This window comes from Acanthochromis polyacanthus, chromosome 17 (genome assembly GCF_021347895.1).
Source record: "Acanthochromis polyacanthus isolate Apoly-LR-REF ecotype Palm Island chromosome 17, KAUST_Apoly_ChrSc, whole genome shotgun sequence".
In the NCBI taxonomy this organism is placed as follows: Eukaryota; Metazoa; Chordata; class Actinopteri; family Pomacentridae; genus Acanthochromis; species Acanthochromis polyacanthus.
The window spans coordinates 18,158,841-18,180,685 of record NC_067129.1 but is presented as its reverse complement, the minus strand read 5'-3'; the positions used below and the strand labels follow the sequence as shown (position 1 = coordinate 18,180,685).

Here is a 21,845-nt window from a genome sequence, read left to right as displayed (position 1 = left end):
AGCTGAATTACTGTCAGTTTCCATTTTACCCTCCAGACCTCCTCATAGCTGGCCTGAATTTATTGTCTTTAGAGATGCTGCCAGAGAAGAAGTGAAAGTGAAACATGCTAATGAGGCATAATTTGTTGCATTACTGCACCATAAAACTAAAAACGATGGAAGCAGCTGTCACCTACTACAGGATCTAATCGGTAATAGAGAACAGATTTTATCTTTGGCTGGTTTCACTTAAAAAGAACATCTTTAATAGGAATAAATAAAGATACATGAATGTGCAGTAGATTTTGGATGTTTGAATGCCTGGATAGAGGAGCCTCAAGAAAAGTTGCATTGTGATCATGCTGTTTGACTGGTTTTGTAAATCCATGTCTATGTTGTCTGGCAGCTGATTAACACTAGAGGAATCCTTTGCCAGGCTAAATCCAGGTACATATTTAACCCACTAAACCTAACTTGACCCCAACATGGCATCAGTTGGCTTTTTCTGCAGCGTGGAGTGAATGAGCGTGGACTGAAATCTCTTGCAAGGCTAAAAACATCTTAGATGTTTTCTAGAGTAACTACTTGTATGGTGTAAATCAAACTCTCTTGTGTCCTTATATTTGTTGTAAAAATGTCAGTATGTGGTTAGAGATTAGAACTTGGGTAAACAACAAACATACCTGATACTTATCTGTAATATATGATAGTGATATTTTACATTCAAACTGCTTTATGTTATGAAATCAAGACATTACAGACTTCAATAAAAGAAAAAAAGCCAAATTTTCTGTCTGAACTTGGTCAAATAGCACATCATTATCCTCAGCATTTGTAGAACAGGATGTTTGGACAGAGAATCCACATGCTCTTTGTATGGCCTTTGTATATCCAACAAATATCCCAAAAATACTTCTCACAAAGGCCCCAAATCATCTGTGAAACTGAAGGGCTGAATAGAGGATTTTTAAATGAGGTATTTCCATGTTGGCAACAAGATAACTTGAATAAGTGTACATAACTTTTTTATTTTTAAAGTTTTGATCAGTTCAGAAACTCACAAATGTCAGTCAAACTCTCGCCATAATTTATTTTGTCACTGTTAAACAACTAAGTAGGATAAAATCCTACATTGGGCTTTTAAAGAGGCAGACTTCTAAATTTAAATAGATTTGCCAGTTCTCAGAAACACTTGTAGCTTTTTCTTGGCTGTAACAGCATGTTTAGATGCTGTTTGTTTTATTCATATTCTCCTTATTTTATAGTCAATCCATCTTTTTTTTTTTAAAGATACATAACCCATATGATTACATATGTCACTGCAAGTTCAATAATTTAGTGCACATGTTGTTGGATGATTGCCAAAGAACTGACCAACCTTCTAAACTTGCAATATATTAGAGTAGCTATGGATGTCCAGACACAACCACATGGTGGCACCAAATGACAGCTTTGTTTCAAGTCTCCTGAAAGCAGACATAAGCTGTTTTGGTAACTGTCCCCCTCAATATGATGACCTCAGTCATGATGCGGTGGATAATGCACAGCTCATCACACACGTTATGATTTAATGAGCAGACTGAGCTTACATTTACACATTTATTGTTTCTGCTAAATCCTGATACATCACTTCAGAAAACCTATTTGCTCATGCCAAGTCAGCTTAGTCTTTTATGATCTTTATAGCGTCATTGAATAAATTTACTTTTATTGTAAATGTAAACTGCTCACATTGATTTTTTTATACGGTATATATGAATAAACTTTAATTTCCAACATCATGACAATTTCAGATTTTCCCTTATCTTCCTGCTTTTCCTAATTTCAGAGCAAGAAACATCGACAAAATCGGAAATGCTAGTTAGTGACTCCAAACCAAAAACGAGTCACTAAGAGGCTAATTTGGGGAGCACTGCACTGCTGACTCGCTGCACAAACATTTCCGAGTTTCCGACTGTCGTATTTATTTACAAAAACACCGAACAAACCAGGAAAACAGGGCAAGGCCAGGCAAGATGTTCAAAAGCTCAATTTGTAGCTAAATTCAGCGGTCAACAAAAAATACGTCTTCCCTACTCACCCCCTCTCCATGCAGTGAACAGGTGAACATAATGACGTTCACTCAATCAAATCGCTGCACCTTCAAACAGCTGATGCCAATACAAATATAAACAACATCGAAGCATATGGCACCTACACTAGCAATAACCAAATTTCAGAATCTACGAACAAATGTGTGCTGTTCAGAGATATCCTTGCTTCCAGCTTGTCCTTTGAACTTCATTACTAACTTCTTAGTTTATGTTGGTGGAAAACTATTAATCTTGTTTGTATACCATCTCAAGCATTTATATTAGTTTTTCTTTTTCTTTTTTACCACAAATGATTTATCATGATTTCAATAAGTTCTCATTTCTCACAATTCAACTGGGAAACCGTGCAAACTTGGACTGGATGTCCGTTGTGATCACATTCATTGTCATGTATAACCTGTAACTCTGTCTCCCACACTGTGGATGAGGGAGGAATTGCAATGTGGGAGAGACCGGCACATTACCTGCTCGGGCAGAGACGTCTTGATCTATAATTGATCACAGCCTTGAGCCATGATGCCCTCTGAAAAATTCAGGCAGACATGAGCCCTCTGCCCCCACAATGCTTCTGCTGCTTCATCCAAAAAGTGGTGGGAGATTTGAGGGATGGAATATTCTGCTCAGATATGATAAAGCACCTTTGGCAGCAAGCATGAAATAGGTCTCCATAATACATTAACTAAACCATAAAAGACTAATTATTAACCTTATATTTCAGTTAAGTCTCCTGGATTTGCTCATCATTGACTGCCATGTGTTCTATCTAAAGTGGATCTAGTGGAAATAATTTGTTCATGTTTAGCAGATTTCCTGCTAACAAAAATCTGCCATAAGAATTCCTTCAGGGCCGAGCAGCGAGTCCCCAGTTAAATCTGAGCCAGTCAAAACATTAGCTGCTTGTCACTCCCGATTTTGTCTTCCTCATGTAGCCTCTCTCACTTCACTATCCTTAATAAATGCAACAATCCTGTACAAGAGAGATTTTAAAAAACAAAAAACAGCAGTTGTAACAGAGCTGGGAAATTTATTTTTGTTTAAAAGTGCCTTTACAGTACCCCATGAGGTATGCAATTTTGATAAAACAAAACACGTGAGGTTGTCAACGACTGACATTGAAAGGTTTTGTGTAGAAGACGTCATCGATGTATGGAGTTATATAGACTGCATGAACAAAAGAGAATATCAATTACATGGGACAATCTAATGAGAACAGAGAAAACATAATGAATCCAGAATCAACGTTTCACATGATAAAAATCCTGCTATTTTAAAATGTGGATTTCATTCACAGTTGTGGTCCTGTTTTGCTTTTACTAACAATCCACCAATCACTAATGTGAGCGACACCAAAACTTAACCCTTAACCCCTCAAAAGCCTCAATACAAATGTCTAAACAACCACACAAAACATCCCTGGTGAGAATCTCCACTTTCTGTAATAAAGCTTTCAACATATTGCTTAATTTTTTGGATGAATTTGTGCAAACAATCTCTGTGACAATTAAAAGTAATTGAAAGGTAAACCCACACACATCGCTAACTCAGAGGTTTCGTGTAAAGAGTGATATTGCACTGCTTTCCAACAAATAAAAACGTATCATACTGGTGTCAGGCATCTTTTAGTACACCCATGATACAGGCACCCACTGCGGGGTGGAGGTGGCTCGCTCTATGGCCTCCTCCACACCTTTAACACTTTCATCCACGTCGTTGTTGACGAGAACCACATCAAAGAAGTGTCTATATGTGGTCAAAATGGCGTCGGACTCTTTCTGGATCATCTGCAGGTTTTCCGTCTACGAGAGAAGATACAGAAGATCAACAGTTTGAAGATGATGGAGTTTGGTGTTTTAAAGTGTTTAAAGTATGCTCATGAAGATGTATCACCTGGGGGGCTGTGGTGGTCGGAGCGATGAACACCACCAGAGGTGCAAAATCAGCAGTCCGCAAGAGTTTCAAGGTCTGCAAGAAGAATTAGTGTGAGACTGATTAAATACAAGGAAACCGCTTGTAAGAGGATCATGCTGGAGATTTATAAAGAAGATCCTTCTTGCAGAACAAATGATTTCTGGGTGATGAAAATGCTTTTGAAATGAGTAAATCGAGGATATGACACACTTATTTTGAATTTGAACCCAAGCTGCTGCCTTGTGGGTGGAGATGTTTGGTTATTTAGTGGAATACTGCTGTACTACTGACTAAAAATCTTCTGAAGTGAGGACAAGCGAAAAAGACTTTTCTGGCTGTTCATTTGCTTGTTAGACACTATATGTTTGAAAACCCATAATTGGAAATATGCAAGGAGGACTAATATAAGAAAAAAGAAATACTGTAAGTTAAGCCCAGTTCTAGAGAAGTTATACGTTTACACTCAATTATCAGTATGTTTGTGTGTGTTTTATCAGCCCACTTCCATCTATCAGGAGTTCACCTTAAATTTTAAGTAGATGCTTTATTTAGTCAAATTTTGAGGGATTTTCTTCCGTAACTCCATTTCCACAAACCTATACAGTAGATATCTTCATTTAGTGCTGCATATAGATGGGAATAATAGCATCTCACGGGAGGGAAAAAAAAGACATAATTTGCTTTGTTGAAGTTGAACAGCAGACCAAACAATCAAACTGTACCACAATATACTTCTGATAAACAAAAAAACAAGACTGTAGGTATAAGTAATAATAATTTTGACGTGAATCTATTTGTACTGTACTGTTTTAAACAACAGAGTTAAGCTAATGTGTACAGTGGGTACGGAAAGTATTCAGACCCCTTGAAATTTTTCACTCTGTCATTGCAGCCATTTGCCAAAGTCAAAAAAGTTCATTTTATTTCTCATTAATGTACACTCAGCACCCCATCTTGACAGAAAAAAACAGAAATGTAGAAATTTTTGCAGATTTATTAAAAAAGAAAAACTGAAATATCACATGGTCAGAAGTATTCAGACCCTGTGCTCAGTATTGAGTAGAATCACCCTTTTCAGCTAGTACAGCCATGAGTCTTCTTGGGAATGACGCAACAAGTTTTTCACACCTGGATTTGGGGATCCTCTGTCATTCTTCCTTGCAGATCCTCTCCAGTTCTGTCAGGTTGGATGGTGAACGTTGGTGGACAGCCATTTTGAGGTCTCTCCAGAGATGCTCAATTGGGTTTAGGTCAGGGCTCTGGCTGGGCCAGTCAAGAACGGTCACAGAGTTGCTGTGAAGCCACTCCTTTGTTATTTTAGCTGTGTGCTTAGGGTCATTGTCCTGTTGAAAGGTGAACCTTGGGCACAGTCTGAGGTCCTGAGCACTCTGGAAGAGGTTTTCCTCCAGGATATCTCTGTACTTGGCCACATTCATCCTTCCTTCAATTGCAACCAGTCGTCCTGTCCCTGCAGCTGAAAAACACCCCCACAACATGATGCTCCCACCACCATGTTTCACTGTAGGGATTGTATTGGGCAGGTGATGAGCAGTGACTGGTTTTCTCCACACATACCATTTAGAATTAACATCAAAAAGTTCAATCTTGGTCTCATCAGACCAGAGAATCTTATTTCTCATAGTCTGGGAGTCCTTCATGTGTTTCTTTGGCAAACTCTATGTGGGCTTTCATGTGTCTTGCACTGAGGAGAGGCTTCCATCGGGCCACTCTGCCATAAAGCCCTGACTGGTGGAGGGCTGCAGTGATAGTTGACTTTGTGGAACTTTCTCCTATCTCCCAACTGCATCTCTGGAGCTCAGCCACAGTGATCTTTGGGTTCTTCTTTACCTCTCTCACCAAGGCTCTGCTCCCACCATTGCTCAGTTTGGCTGGACGGCCAGGTCTAGGAAGAGTTGTGGTCGTCCCAAACTTCTTCCATTTGAGGATTATGGAGGCCACTGTGCTCTTAAGAACCTTAAGTGCTGCAGATATTCTTTTGTAACCTTGGCCAGATCTGTGCCTTGCCACAATTCTGTCTCTGAGCTCCTTGGGCAGTTCCTTCCACCTCATGATTCTCATTTGCTCTGACATGCACTGTGAGCTGTAAGGTCTTATATAGACAGGTGTGTGCCTTTCCTAATCAAGTTCAATCAGTTTAATTAAACACAGCTGGACTCCAATAAAGAAGCAGAACCATCTCGAGGAGGATCAGAAGAAATGGACAGCATGTGAGTTAAATATGAATGTCGTTGCAAAGGGTCTGAATACTTATGACCATGTGATATTTTAGTTTTTCTTTTTAATAAATTTGCAAAAATTTCTACATTTCCGTTTTTTTCTGTCAAGATGGGGTGCTGAGTGTACATTAATGAGAAATAAAATGAACTTTTTTGATTTTGGCAAATGGCTGCAATGACACAGAGAGTGAGAAATTTCAAGGGGTCTGAATACTTTCCGTATCCACTGTACGTGGTCAGCACTGGAAGAACATTTTCCAACCATAGAGTGAAGCTAGGAACCCGATGTTAACATACTTCCAGATTGCTAAAAGAGGCCTTGAAACACTCATTGACTTTATGTGACTCTGGGTAATGCTGAAACAGTACTACAGGTAACAATAATAATCATTTATTTTTATCACATCTATTGCTTTGATGTTGGGTGTTACTGCAAACCTGTGGTTCTATATCCAGCAGAGCGATCTTGCCCTGCTCATGGATCTTCTCGATGGTCTCAATTTTGGTACCAAACATAAATCCCTGGAAGCTGCCGTACTCCAGTAGCTCATTTCCAGAGATGCACTTGGTCATGGCTTCATTGGAGATGAAGTAATATTCCTGTCCGTTCTCCTCATCCTTACGCTGGGGTCTGGTGGTGTCTGTGCAGGTTAAAAGTTTAAAAATTAGCCTGTGGATAGTTTGTCAAACTTATATGCTATACACACACATATATATGTACCTCGGATGAAAAGATACTGAGTCTACGTACGTGGTGCAGGGTAGGAAAATTTCTCTGGGTATTTCGTCAACAGGGAATTTTTGATATGGCTCCTTCCCACACCGTGTGCACCTAAAAACAGCAGATGTTTAAAAATAGCACCTTAAAAGGACACATTAATCAAACATTAACTTTACTGTTGATTGCAGAGAACCACTGACTTTAAACAAGTTACACTGTCATCAGTTTTGATTAAATAGAAGTGTTAAAGTCTGCTGTAGACAAGCATGATGTCCTCAGGCTGTTTTAAAGTTAGAAACTAATTTCAATTTTAGACATACTGTGAGACAAAAGTTCCAAAAGAGACCACATGTGGATCAATACTGATGATCAACAATGTCTTTCTATGTAATACAACATAACTGTGGTAAGACGCTTACCAATGAGCACCAGCGTTTTCCTCTTAAAAGCAGGGAGCTGAACAACTTCCTCATATGAAATCACATCCAACTGGTCAAAAACTGCAAAAGAAGGGATTTTGTTTTAGATAAAATCATACTCGAGTGCAAGCACACATTTCTCAATTCTAGTGTTACACTCACTCGAGCTGTGTTTAGCCAGGTACTTGTCTTTGCACTTCTTTTTCTTTCCGAATGGGCTGCAGGACTGGCTGCCCTCTCTGGCCTTGCTTTTACTGGCTACCCTCCTGCAGGGAGGGAAAACAGAAATTTGGGTTAGGTTGAGAACATTTGGTACAGTTCTTAAGTCTTTAATTATGACTTCATTGTGCAGGATTAGTCCTCATGACTTCTTCTATTAATCTGTTAAGCAATAACGTCACAATTTGAGCCATGGGGACCACAGCCTTTGAAAGCCCCCTTGCTAGGATGGCTGGCTGTTCTTTACATTGTCTTTCAGCTATGCAATGTTGCTCTAAGTTACACCATTTGTTGCTTTCAGTCATGCAGTGTGTTGTAATTTGTTGTTCAACTACAATGTTTTGTGTTGAAATTTTTACTAAAGCCATATGAATGTGTGTACAAACAGTATGTACACGACTTCACTGTCACATGTCTATAAACTCTGTACAACATATGCTAAATTCTGTGACACTAGCCATGAAAAAGGGGCACAATAAAGTATATAGTATTGTATTGTATGATACATGAATGAGCTGTTTACCATTCTTGGAGCTCTGGGGAGGGTATCAGACCAGCGAAGTCAGCAGCACTGCTCTCCACTCTGCCCTGCCACCAGTTTGGATCCTGCTTGTTGATGATGTGAATGATGTCACCATTTTGAAACTTCAGACCCGCCTCTTTGCACGGGATGAGGTCGTCCTTCAGAGGGTCGTAGTCAAACTGGGCCCTCATGTACATCTACAGATCAAGAGCACATCTGATGAACTTCCTCAGAGGGAAAATAATTGAACATTTGTAGTGTGTGTTTGATATTTGTGACTTGATGTTTCACATAACCTGTAGAATATATTATTGTGCTCAATAGCCTCCCATCAATTACAACAGATCAGCCTTAAGTAAAGTTTCTAAAATCCACATATTTGTTGTTGCTGAGCACAAACTTTCCAATAACCCTGATTTTGAAACATAAAACTATTTCTTTTCTTTTTTTCCATCTGTGAAGACATTTTCTCAACATTCTAGTCAGTCTGTTCTAAGAAATCACATCCTGTTATGCCAGCTGCTTGCTGGATCATTGTCATTTCTTTGAAATCTTTGAAATACTGCATTCTCCAACCTTGAACTAAAATATGCCACATTTTGTTTATCTTAAAACACTTCAATGAAAGTTTAGACGCTGCTGCCAGCTGGCTGATAACGGCAGCGCCTGCAGAACATACTGCTGTAATGGGGACAGAATGTTACAAATTATTTGCCTCAGCAAATGCTGAACATTTAGGCCCTGCAGTGCTTGTAGATATGCATAAAGAACATCCTTGAGAATAAATTCTCATAGTTAGTCTTTGAAAACATGTGTTTGGATTCTGCTAATGTTAATTGTGAAATCCACCCTTAAGCAGAAAGTACAAATTCATGACATGATCTTGGACAGCTCAATTCAAGGAACATATCAATGCCTTTTCTTCTGCTCTCTTTGTGCAGATTACTGACTGATGTCCTACTAATATGCTAAAACATTCTTTATTCATATAACAGATTAGAATTCTTCCTCTTTATATATAAACTATATCTAAGCTGTCAAAGATCACAGCAGGAGCACATGTAAATTCTTCTCAGGGTGGATTTTTACTAGTGTTAGTAGAGTTCATGAACATTTGTGGTTTCCCAAGACTCTCCAGTGCACACAGCCAAAACGGATACCCCTAATGTGTAAGAAAAGGAAAAGCAACAGCACTGGAATGGTCTGAGTCACCAAAAATGATGCTCGTTGGATGCAAAGCAGATTAACTAACTACATATTAATGGACTACAAGCTGTAAAGTCGATTGCTATCACTGACCACAGCAGACTTAATGTAGAAGAGCAACATCCCAGAATAGATTGTTTAATGTGGTTGTTAAAGTAAAGCCCCTTTATATCCATGTACATCACAGACTATTCTACAGTGAGTTGCTATTAGCAGCCATTTTTATTTTATGAGGAACACACACTATGTCTGCTGGAGAAACAAGTTGTGGCCAGTAGATGGCAGAATGAAACACACTATCAGAGTGTTTCAAGTCCAAAAAACTGGCAAAGTAAATGTGAGTGATTTTTTTTAAAGTTTTGAACTAATTGTATAATCACCTGAGTTGTTCACTGACTAACAGAAGATTCACCTAAACAAAATCATTTCAAACAGGTAAGTTTGAAGAAGAAAAGCAAAAAACAAGAAGAAAAGTAATCAAACTCATCTTTGTACTCTGAATCAGAATAGAAAGTTGATTTTCTGCGTTTACTCATGCAAATTAAAAAAAATAAACATAATGTTTAGTCAGAACCAAGGTTACAAGCAACACAAGACCAAAGCTGTGCATGTTCTGCTGGTCATGTTATTACCTCACAGGCTCGGGATCGACTCTGAACGTTGGGAATGATCTTCATTGTCACTACTCCATTGGTTTCTTTCTGCGAGTGAAGACAACATAGTTTTACATGCATTTAGTCAAGTAAGTGGAACAAAAATAAAAACTAGCATAGATTATAGTACTAAACACTAAGTAAGGAGGCATCAACTTACCAGGATCTTTTGTAGCTGATCTACAGTTTGGTTTGTCACACTTTTCCCATTGATTTCTGCTATTTCATCCCCTTCATGTAAAGACCCTGAACAGAAGAGAGGACCAGGAGAAATGGAGTGAAGTGTTGTTGTGAGTCGTTTTACTGAAAGGGCTACTTAGGTAGTCAACAAAAAGACAGAACGTACCTGACACATAAACCTGGGGAACGATTTTCATTCTAACAATTTTCTGGAGGTTTAAATTGCTGAAGTCAAACTGACCCCAAAGATAAAAGGTGTTCGTAAATTTGAAGGTAACAGGAGAGCTAAGGAAGATATTTTCTTCATTTTTTATCGTACAGTCCCTGATCAGAGCAACGGTTCGGCCTCCTCCACTAGAGATAGAAGTAAATGTATAAAGCAGCATGACTATAGTTGGGACAAAGCATTGTAGGTGCAGGTCTGCTACTCCTCACTAACGCTCAGATCAATGTGTGATTAATTACCTTGTCTGTGGATCATCCCCCCGTGCAATATTCTGGCCACTGTGCACCGTTGTTTGTCGTTCAGCTTCAGAGTGACCCCCTAAACACACACACACAAAAAAAAAAACACAGTCAATGACGAGGAATCCAAAATTCCAATTTAAAAATACACCATTTGTGTGCATTTAGAAGCAGATAATATACCATTGGCTCTGAGGGATTCTTTTCAAATGCTACTTCTTTCATCCTGGTCAGCTCTGTGCCGTTCATGTGTCGAGCACTGCCGTTGGTGTAAACATCAGCCCCTTTACTCTCATAGGTTTGCATAGCCGCCTGCTAAAAACAAAGAAAGGCAAAGAAATTAAAAACACTCATTATTTTATCCTACACAAAATGAAATGGACTTTGCTTAAAATATCCCCAACTGAGTCTAAACCTCTCATTATGCCAGTAATTTAATTCACTGTTCAGTTCACCCGCTCACATCAGGATCATTATCTCAGGAGTATTTCCAATAACTGCAGCGAACACTTTCTGCTCATGTGTGCCAACAGCTATGTTTCATTTGCAGTTTCAACATATGTTCGAGGTTGAAAATTAACCCGGCGTTATAACACTTCATTAACCGCGTCCAGTCATCTGGTCTGTGTGGTCATGGATACCAGCAGTGTCATCAGGTGATCACACAGAACAAAAGCATTAATGCAAGACAACTAATCCCCCTTAGAAGTAGAAAGTCTCTGAATGAAAGGCCTTGCATGCTGTGCTTTTACGCCTACAACAAAAACAGTCCACATCAGTCAGAGAAGAAACCCACATATTTTGAGAAAAAGCTCCACTGAGGAATCACTTTCAATGTCTTACATACAAGATAAGATATATATTGACTCCTTGAAAGTACTTTGCTGTGGACAGCACGGAACAACGAGTCCACGATATGAAAAGGTTTATAAATTGGTCACTAAACTCACGTCAGACACACGATCGCCTACATCAGCACAAATTTGCTGCATGAAAATGACACATCAGCACTGCTTCAGCAAAACTATATTATCTATCTTCCAGCATCAGCACTACAATAAACCAATAAATATCATTATCACCCTCCTCCTCGCCTCTAACCTCACCTGCACAACAATGTCCAGAAAGGCAGCGTGGTGCAGACAGGAATTCACTTAGAAATGTGTGTTTTAAGCAAGTGGTTAACTTATAGACTACTGTTCCAGAGTTTGAATCACTTAGAAATGTCCTTATTTTTGAAAGAAAAGGACTTTTTAAAAAATGAAGATAACATTAAATGAATCAGAAATGCAGTCTAGACATTGTTAATTTGGTAAATGTCTATGTAAATGAACATTTCCAGCAAACATCACCTTTGTGTTCTCATGCCACATTATGTTAGCTAATCGTTTTTGAAAAGCTAATTGATGATTAGAAAACTCTTTTGCAATTATGTTAGCACATGAAGTGTGAGATTTCATGGAAAACATGAAATTGTCTGGGTGACCATAAACTTTTAGACGATAGTGTGTACATACATACAGTATGCACACAGTAAGTGTGTACATTATTGTTTGACACAAGCGACCTCTAGAAACCTGATTTAGAAAGCTACTTCTATTTTTGCATTGGTGAGTCAGGAGAAGACTGGATGCAGGAGTCACGACTGTCCCAGTTGTTTGTCTGTGCAACGTGATAGTTATTTACCAGCACCAGGAGTACTGGGACAAGATCGTGTGATGAAATTCCATCTTCTGATGAAAGGAATCTGTGCAGCAATGAAAATCCTGAATCACCACACACTGATTTCCCATTTTCTTCTCCTTAGAGTAAATGATCTCAATCTTGAGCTGCTGTAAGATTACAGGAAATTCAGTTTCTGAATCCAGAAAATATCCAAAAGTACCTGAAATCAGACCATTAGGAGGATCATATAATGATGCTTCTGTTTTTTTCCTCCAGTTGAGACACAATATTATAGGAGCTCACTACAAGCAGGAATAATTGTTGACGCAATATCGACAAGTTTGCCTCGTAGCACTAACAGAAAATTTTTCCTTTCATCAAAGTGCCGACCCTCAGGGGGGAGCAGGAAGGAAACTGAAAGGTTAGATCTGAATGTCAGCCATCATTGCTGCAATAATCTGCTTTAGCACAAAGCAGCCATCTGAAGAACAGGTTAGGCAACATAAATGCATAGCACCTTTAGAATATGTAGATGATTAGATTAAGATTGGAAATGAAAGGCCTGTTAATTAAATGTGTTTCATCAGGATGTTCACAGGGAGCTCTGTGACGCTCAGCGTGAAGAGATAAACTCCTGATTAAAAGTAGTCTTCTGTTTTATCGCCGTGTTCAAATTACTGGTGACCCGTGCTACCATAAGTGCAGTCAGGAAGTCCTTTTATAAACTTGAATGTCGGTTTTGGGCGTGGAGAAGCAACAGGATAAGCAAACTTCTGGTGGAAAGGACGAATGCATTTAAGAGATGAGAAGTGCGGACCTGAGGAGAGGGGGTTTGTTTGTTGTAGAAGTAGATCAAACATAAAATAATGAACACATTTCAGAGGGTCGTTGTTCTATTTGCTTTTCTTCATACAAAAGATTACCATGCAATCTGCCTCTTTTTACCTGCTCTTTCTCTTGACATGATTTGCCTTTTAAAATCAATGAAAATTAATTATTAATCCTCCCCCGGTACAGCATTTAGGATGCCTCTCCTTTGTCTCCCATTGATTTCCTCAAGAAACACAGTAGGAGATCAATATCAGTCACAGTGTGGGCAACAGCCTTATCACGCACACACAAAAAAAAATTCCCTCAACAGCTGCATTTTCTGAGAAAACAAACTGGAAGATTTTAGACAGATTACAGAGAAATAGCCGGAAGGGCTGCTAATGTTCAAGACATTCAGTCCTCTCCCTCTTTTCCCTGAAGTCTGGCATGCCTGAACTTGTTAAAGTCCTTTCTAGGCTGAAGCAGTGACAATAAAAAATGTGGTTAAAATAACAATTTTCGAGAAGTAGAAATGCATGATCAAGTGAATGTGTAAACTGTTAAAGAGGAAAAAAGGTGAAGTAACAAGAGTTTCAAGGGAAAAAAACACTTAAAAAAATCACTGGTATACTGTAATCTTCCAAAACTTAAAAAAAGGCAAAAGTTGTAAAATAATTACACTTGTAGCTGATTGAAATACAGTAAGACAGGGTAATTATGTGTCCCCATATTATAAAAGAAAAAAATACTACTTGTAAAAATACAGATTTTTTTTTTTAAAATGAGGACATTATGTACAGTTTTGGCCTATTTTTCAGAAGATCGTATCTATAATTTAATAAAATAGGGAAAATCTTAAAAACAAAAGTTAAAAATCTTAGTATTTGCCATCTTTAATACATATATTTTTCTTAAAAATTCATATGTCAAATATCTGTAAACTACTGATATTTTTTGCTGATTAAATTACAATAAAAATAGTCTCATATAGTTAAACCCTGAAAACACTGATTTTTAAAAAAAAAATTTGACCTGTTTTTTTAAGATTAAATTTATACTTTATGTGATTTTACTAGCTGTTATTGGTACTTTCACAAAACGGAAAAAAATCTGTGAAACGAGTAAATTATTCAATAAAACACAGTTAAAAGCTCCTAAAAAAAAAACATAATTCTTTTTACAGTGCATGCAGGGTCGTGCACAGTTGCAAAGCCTGAAGTATGAGCCGTGAGTTTTTAGAGGAGCATAACTTAACGCAAGCATTACTGAGCTGGAACATGTACAGAGCAGAACAGGCTTTCCCACTCATCTGATCATTCCTAAACTCGAGATAAAGTGTGCATAAAATACCAATAATTGCCCATGACAGATACTACACACAGCAGTGGGAGATAATGGCCAACGTGACCTCCCTTAAAGACACCGATTTCACAAAGCAACGCTGAGCAGAAGAATACAAGATCATAACTCAAGGCTACTGAACTGCAAACTGCTGATGTCAGGAAAGGAGTTTCCTCTCTTCCCCATTCCCCTCAGTGGCTCACTGCTGACTTTTCAAATTCAGAGAAGACTCTTCAGCACAATAGAGTCCTCTCTGCTGTCACCGGCTGCCAAATCCAGGCCTAACAGGTCGCTGAGGATTTAACCGGTCTCCCCCCCTTCCCCACCTCCACAAATCACTCAGACCTTGTTTTTAACTACTTTCAGTTCACATGAGTCAGGTGCTGTTCACTTGGAGGCAAAGCTTGCAGTTTTGTAACATAATCCAACCCTAAAGTGAACAGTAAAGAGGTTTAAAGAAAATGTGGTGATGTGGTAAACAACCTGCTGCTGTTGACAGTAATTCCTGAGGAAAAATTACACAGCACTGTTCAGAACACCAGCAACTCTGATATATTACCCTACATTATTTACGTTGCTCACCACTGTCCCTTTAAGATGAGTTTACTGCCACAGTAAGACATGTTCACATGATTAATATCTGGTCAGAACACAGACATCCATTAGGCTGAGTAACACAGGCTTACAGGATCATTGTCTTATGATCAAAGCTGGAAATGCAGACGTGACTACACGTGACAGACTAGTTTCATCAAGTTGTCAAATGACTTTCATGTGCAGTTTTGGGGGAGAATGCAGAAGTGAAATTGCCAATGCAATGTCTGCCGGAATGAGGCTGACAGAGCAATGCAGAGGTTTGCTAGCTGTAAACATCTGTACGTCTGTGTTTAAGACATTTAGCTGCTGTGGCATGAACACATACGCGGCTCTATTTTTAGAGATCTAGTGGAGGAACAAACAGCGATCACAGCCTCTGCTCTACATCTGCTTCCGGGAAGCAAAATACCGAAATATGGGGGGGTCCAAAAAAACCCCTACTCACATAAGGTTAAAAATAAAGCCGACGTCCTACCTTGTCAGACTTTGGTTTGTTTTGAAGGAGCTGCTCCAGGTAGAGATCGGAGAGGGCTGTCCGGACGCTGTTCACCGGCTCCAGTATGACAGCAGGTTCGTTTTTATTGGATTTTAACGTCATCTTTCTGTTAGCTAGGGAAAAAAACTGTGAACCCGACGTGCCCCCCGATCAAGGTCCGCAAGAGGCCGGACAAGACGGAGAGGAGGCCGCTGATAAGAGTCCTGACGAGATGATAAGTCACAGCTAAGACAAAAGTCCAAGGTTTGATCAGCAGCAGGTGAGGGACATGAGATAAGTGCTGCGGGGACACCGCTGACAAAGCAAGTAAACATGCAGCTGACTGCTGCTTCTCAGAGGGGCTGGCTGGTGGGGGCGTTCATTGACCCACTGAAAGCTCGGAAATCACAGCACTCTAGTTGTTTACTATGACTTCACACATTTACAGCAGCAACCACTCAGCCAATATGATTTGCAGTTGAAAAATAAGATTGCCTTTAGGAATTAAGTTTAATTAAGGTTAGGACGCCACAGCATTATTAATGAGGGAAATTTATTGATGAGGAGGGATTTAAACATTGAAGATTAAATCCTAATAAACTAACAAACATAAAATTAAAATTTACCTGACTGTAATAAATGTTAAAACTCCAGTATCATTCATCATTGGAGATTAACTTTTAATCATTGCGAGTAACATTGTGCAGTGTTATGTTTTATGAGCACTTTTCTATGTAATGTAAATACAAAGGATTAAAATCTTACAAAGGTTATATATATTTTAGAAACATTAAGGATAATACCCTATGGTATTATTTATGATGTGAATTTACCATCGTAATGTAAATATTAGGGATTAAAATTGTATATATTTTAAATAAAACCTTACCTTGCTATATTTAAAATGAGAAAATTAGAAGCCTTTTTATAGTATAGTGTTGTACAGCAAGATTTTCATAGTATATACTAACCTATGATGTTAATGTTACTGACCTGCCTTTTTGTTATTTTATGTTGTTGTATGTAAGCTGCTGAACACCTGAATTTCCCTTGCGATTAAAAAGTATCTATTTATGTATCTATTTAATATTATGGCTAAGACACTGCTCTACATTAATTATAGGGATTCACCTTAAAAGTTTAAATAGTATGGCCCTACAGTGTTTTTATGGTGGGAATCTATCTGACTAATTCGAATAATAAGGATTATAATCCGACAAAAATAATACAATATACAACTTTGACTGACTCCAGTAAGGTCAAGATCCTACATAAATAAATATTATTGCCAAGACTTGACAATATGATTAATTATAGAGATCAATCCTAACTAATTTAAATATTAAATTGGCATCCCTATAATTAATATATGTCATTTTTATTTTATTATAATTTTATTAAAAGCTTTTCTCCCTTTGTTCAGTTGTCTTTCTTCCTTTTTAAATCTGTCTTTTTCTTAATTATATTTAGAACTTATTTGTCTTAAAGGCATATTTAATACTTTTTATTGATCAATTTTGATTAGATAAGTAATAAAGAAAACTGTTTACCGCTGTCTTAATAATCTGGTTCAAATTCCCACACTATCTGAGATCATTTTAACCGTCCAAATGTTGTTCAAAAATAAATCAAACCTTATGCCATTAATTTAAAGACCTGCTATGAACAGCAACACGTTAACTTTGCATTCTGGTAAATAACCCAAGTTCATATGACGTATTTAATCGTGCCATGGACTCTATATACATATTCCTCGGTTTCAGACAGTCCTTGAACGCAGCATTACCGCAGCATTTCAGCAGGGCTTCCCTCTCACAGGCTAAAAAGAATCAAAATAACGTCGTCGTGGTGATGTTGGTCCCAGCAGCTGATTCCAGTGATGTCCTTTGCGACAGCCAGCTGCAGTGTGATGCTCTGTGTGCTAATTTAAAAACATCCTCACAGCAAACAGCGGAGGAGTAATCTGATTACATCACTAATACATGGGCATTTCAGGGAGGCAGACTTAAGTAAAATGGCAGCAGTGTTGCAAAATGTGTGGGGGGTTTTCTGTAGATGAATGAAGTGTAACATTGTGGCAATTCAGGAGACAACGCCCATAAGTAGAAGGTCTTTCTTTAAGTAATAATTTGCTCAGTGCCCCAAAACACACAGTTTATTCCTACATGTGTGCACTTTATCTTAAGAGACAACAAGAACTGAGTGTTAGTAAATGGAATCATTACATATGTAAATCTGCATGTCCTCAAACTGTTTTTGGCCCTTTTTGTTTATTTGCCAGGTTAAAAATGCACAATACAGACAAAAAAGGCTTTTAAAATGACATGCCCAGTGCAGAGATTGTCCAATCATCCATTGCTCAGTGAGAGAGAACACACAGTCTATGATTTATGGCTGCCTGGCTTACACAAAGAGGCACTCTTCACTTTGATTGCATGTAAAAATCCCTCCTGTCTCCAGTGAGTGTTTTTGTGTTACCTTTGTTGAATACTCCAGGGCACAGGTGGAGCCCCTCTGCTCTACAATGCACAACAAAACAGGCTGGTAGTCAAGGTGGCAAGGAAAAAGATTTCCATCCAGCTGATGAGTAGAAGCTCCTGACAGTTTCCACAAGGAACTGCAGAGGGCGACATTGAACAGGTCTGAATATTCATTAAGTCTCTCTGACATAGATTCAACTGTATAAGTAGTCTGTTGCGTCAAAGGGTAAAACATATTCCCCCATGAAAATCCTCCCTTCCTGACTTGAAATAGCATAGTTGTAACTCTACACCAGTGGTCGGCAACTGGCGGCCTGCGGGCCAAAACTGGCCCGTCCGTCAGGAATAATATCTGGCCCGCCAGACGATTTTGAAAATTTGATTTGACACAGAGCCAAGCCAATCCGTCACCGCAACACGAAACTCAAGTGGTCGGCTGCTGCCGGGCATTTCCGCGTTTGCACTACTGGTCATACACGGTTGAACCAGCCAGATTTCACTGAGCAACAGTGTGTGCAAAACATGTGTGTGTCTCGGGAGTAATTTTTAACACATCTGTGATCAGAATTGAGACGTGTGTCCCAAGCAGCGGCGATCAGCTGTAGAAGCTCCGCTGCTCGTTGTATCGCCCCCCGCCCGCTCGCGGAATCGGAGCGCACCCCCTCGCAGGTTGGCCCGCTGTTCGATTGTTTACAAACATTTTGTCCCGAAGCCACATCTACTTGCCGACCCCTGCCCTAAACAGTGACATTAACCGTGGCACCTCTGCTGGCATATATGATGTGAATTTACCAGCGACATTTCCAGGCCACTGGAAATGTCGCTGCGGCAGTGGCATCTCGCCCAAACAGTGGCATTAACCGTGGCACGGCAGCGGTGCCACAAAAAGTGTCACTGCACAGTGGCATTAACCGTGGCACGGCAGCGGTGCCACAAAAAGTGTCACTGCTAGCTGCCAGTGCCACAAATCGGTCTTGCCCCTACTGCAGTCTTTCGCCTTTCGGTCACGGCCGCGGGCTTCCTCTTTTGCCTCCAGCTAAAGCTGTGACGTCATTCGTGACGTGGTCCATTAAAGGGTCTATTTACTGAAATCTTTCAGTCAGTGTTGTGTTTCTTTCAATTTGAAATATCTCAATTTAATTAATACAGCTCAGTCAGTTACATTTTATATTATTAACAATTCTTATTTAGTTTAACTAGATGATGTAACAGTTCATTAAGTATTTCAGAGCCAGTTTTTTCTTTTCAATCATCTCTATTTAAAGTGATATTATTAAAATATAATTGCAATGAAACAGCAGCAACACAAGGAACGACCAAATATACAAAGGAAGTGCAGCTATTTTGATATTAAAAAATGATGTATCAGAACACGGTAAAAGTGTAGCTAAAGTTAAGTTAGCAAAACTATGGATAAGCAACGTTTCCTTTTACTTCCAAAAAAATAAAAGATTTTTTTATTTGCTATTTATTAAAAAATCACTAAAAGAAACACTTCCACCAAGTTTGTTTTAGTTTGTCAGTATTTATCGGTGGAGCAGCAGCACATTTTCCACAGACAGTTTTACTGTCCGTTGTCTTCTTTTAATCAGTTTTCAGTTCAGTAGTTCAGTCCTTCGCCTGATTGGACCAATTGCCAGTTGGATTGCCGGTTTTAATTAACTTTATGTTCAAACTTTAGAGTTGGATATAATGTGAGCAGTGGGCTCCAGGAGTTGGTGGAGTTTATTTGTGTCTGTTGACCAGAGAAGAGAGTTAGCATCCAGTTGATATTAGCTTTAAAGTGAATTAGCAATGCTAACCGAGCTAGCTGACCAGTCCTGATTAGCAGCTAATTGTAGCATCAAGCTAACGATGTTTGTGTTGTTTCCTGTCAGCAGCTGAAGTGTGTTGTGTTCCTGTAATGTGGTTCATTAAATTCATAAAACTGTGGCTGGTTGACGTTAATGTAACGTTCAGGAAACTTAAATGTGATTAAAGCGGTAACGTTAATGTTCTAGTTGTCAGTAATCAGCTTAGTACCTCTCTGTTAGTTTGAACTTTCTGGTTAACAGAAGCCTTAAAACTTGTGACCATGAGTCTTGATTTCACATTTAGACCATCCATCTGAGTTCTTCTCAGACCTTCACTTGTGAGTTCTTTAGAAATCCTGAACAAACTTTGATTCTCTTCACTCAACAGTAAAGTTTGTGGAGATCAGAAGGTAACAGTTTGATCAATGCCTTCAACTACTAGTAGACTTTATCTGGAAAGCAATTTTCTGAAATGAGGTCTTAGGAAATCTGTCCACAGTCAAACCAAGAACACAGAAAGAGGAAATGTTTGAAGAAACAACTTGATGTTTTTATTTCAGACTAGAAAACGTTTTAAATGTTTTGCTCTTTTCTCGCCTTTTATTCTTTGTCTGATTTGATTTTAAAATGCTTTGTCTTTTTGATGTTTGTTGTTTTTTCAAATGTTTTATCGACTTGTTTGAAAAATGTGCTATTCTTTCTCAATGTTTATTTTTTAGATTGAATCTTTGTCACGGTTTTCCTTTATAAATATTATACCACCTTTTAATGTTTAAGTTTTTTTTTTAAATGCTTCATTGTATTTTCTGTTTAATTCCTATTTAAAGTTTTGTCTAAGACTTAATTGTCTAATTAAACATTTAATTTTTAATTAAAACATAAAAACAGGACAAATGCTGGTTTTCAGGGGGTTAGGCGACTATTTGAAAGAGTAAGTTTACAATAACACAACATGTGAGCAGAAAAATCACAAAGTCTGTCTTTAGTTCAGCTGAAAATATTATTTTTTTGTCTTTTTTATTCACCAAACTTTTCAGAAGTAGATGAAGAATAATTAAAGCTCTCACGTAGAAGTCCAACTTATTTTGGATCTTTGTGGAGAGTTTAATCTTAGAGTTTGTCAAGCTGTTGAGTTTTTAGAGTCACATTGATTGTTTTGACATTAAATAACCGAGTCCTGAAATAAAATTACAGCTGTGGATTTCTGTCATTTAGTCTGAACCAAACAAATAACAGCAGCATAAATCTCAAACGTCATTATGAGGAGTCTGGATTGAGGTTTCTCACTTGATAATTATCAAAAAATGACATTTAGGTTGGTTTAAAGGAATATTCCACCTTAAATTTTTGAATGTTGACCTAAAAGGTTTGTTTCAGGAAATATTCCACCTACAAAGTCCTTACACATCCACCTTAAAGGAACATTCCACCAAAAATCCCTGGACATGCACCTAAAATGTTGGTTTAACCGAGTATTCCATCCAAAATCCTCAAAGAGACCTGAGGGGCTGGTTAAAAGGAATATTCCACCTAAAACCTCAACTAGAGCAGTATGTGTGGCAGCAACAACCGAAAGAGGTCCTCTCTCGGTGGAAGAACCGCATCCGAGTGGCAGCTCCTTTTCTGCTCTTACCTTATCACTAAACTCAAGTGTAAGGTAATCTATTAGATAAATGAAATACATTTTGGAACAGCTCCTCCAGGGCTGCACAGTTGCTCGGTGGTTAGCACCGCTGCCTTGTAGCTAGGTTCATGTCCTCGCCTGAGCCTGGGATCTGTCTGCATGGAGTTTGCATGTTCTCCCTGTACATGTATGGGTTTTTTTCTGGTTACTCTGGCTTCCTACCACAGTCCAAATATATGCTGAGGTTCTAAATTGTCTGTAGATGTGAGTGTGATTGTTTGTCTCTATGTGTAGCTCTGAGATAGATTGGTGACCTGTCCAGAGTGTCTCCTGCCTTCACTCTAAGTCAGCTTGGATAGACTCCAGCCCCCCATGACCCTAATTATAAGTAAGCAGTGTGTAGATAATGGATGGGTGAACAGCTCCTTCATCAGTGTCTCAGCTAACAGAGTGCTTG

At 38.6% G+C, this 21,845-nt stretch overlaps 1 protein-coding gene and 1 long non-coding RNA gene across 3 annotated transcripts in view; both read right to left on the bottom strand.

The window, feature by feature from the left end:
* Positions 1–21,845, bottom strand: part of LOC127530620 (uncharacterized) — a 234,277-nt gene that overhangs the window by 95,879 nt on the left and 116,553 nt on the right. The window lies entirely within an intron of this gene.
* mpp1 (MAGUK p55 scaffold protein 1) lies at positions 3,077–15,883 on the bottom strand. 2 transcript variants are annotated; one of them, XM_022220546.2, is made up of 12 exons: positions 15,492–15,883; positions 10,787–10,918; positions 10,604–10,682; positions 10,119–10,204; positions 9,938–10,006; positions 8,100–8,296; positions 7,520–7,623; positions 7,358–7,438; positions 6,969–7,049; positions 6,656–6,858; positions 3,960–4,034; positions 3,077–3,868 (listed from the first exon to the last, which is right to left on the bottom strand). In XM_022220546.2, the coding sequence occupies exons 1-12, from the start codon at positions 15,612–15,614 to the stop codon at positions 3,692–3,694; spliced, it is 1,407 nt and encodes a 468-aa protein (XP_022076238.1). In that variant the 5' UTR covers positions 15,615–15,883; the 3' UTR covers positions 3,077–3,691. The 2 variants fall into 2 exon arrangements, with proteins under 2 accessions (XP_022076238.1, XP_022076239.1); XM_022220547.2 differs by having other exon boundaries at positions 10,787–10,915.

What these genes read in the sequence shown, in the direction of transcription:
- mpp1 (XM_022220546.2), bottom strand. Translation starts at nt 15,614, where the DNA reads ATGACGTTAAAATCCAATAAAAACGAACCTGCTGTCATACTGGAGCCG. An exon ending in GGGGATGATCCACAGACAAG is followed by an intron (nt 10,205 to 10,603) that starts GTAATTAATCAC and finishes TCTTCTGTTCAG; the next exon opens with GGTCTTTACATGAAGGGGAT. An exon ending in CGACCACCACAGCCCCCCAG is followed by an intron (nt 3,869 to 3,959) that starts GTGATACATCTT and finishes CTTCTCTCGTAG; the next exon opens with ACGGAAAACCTGCAGATGAT.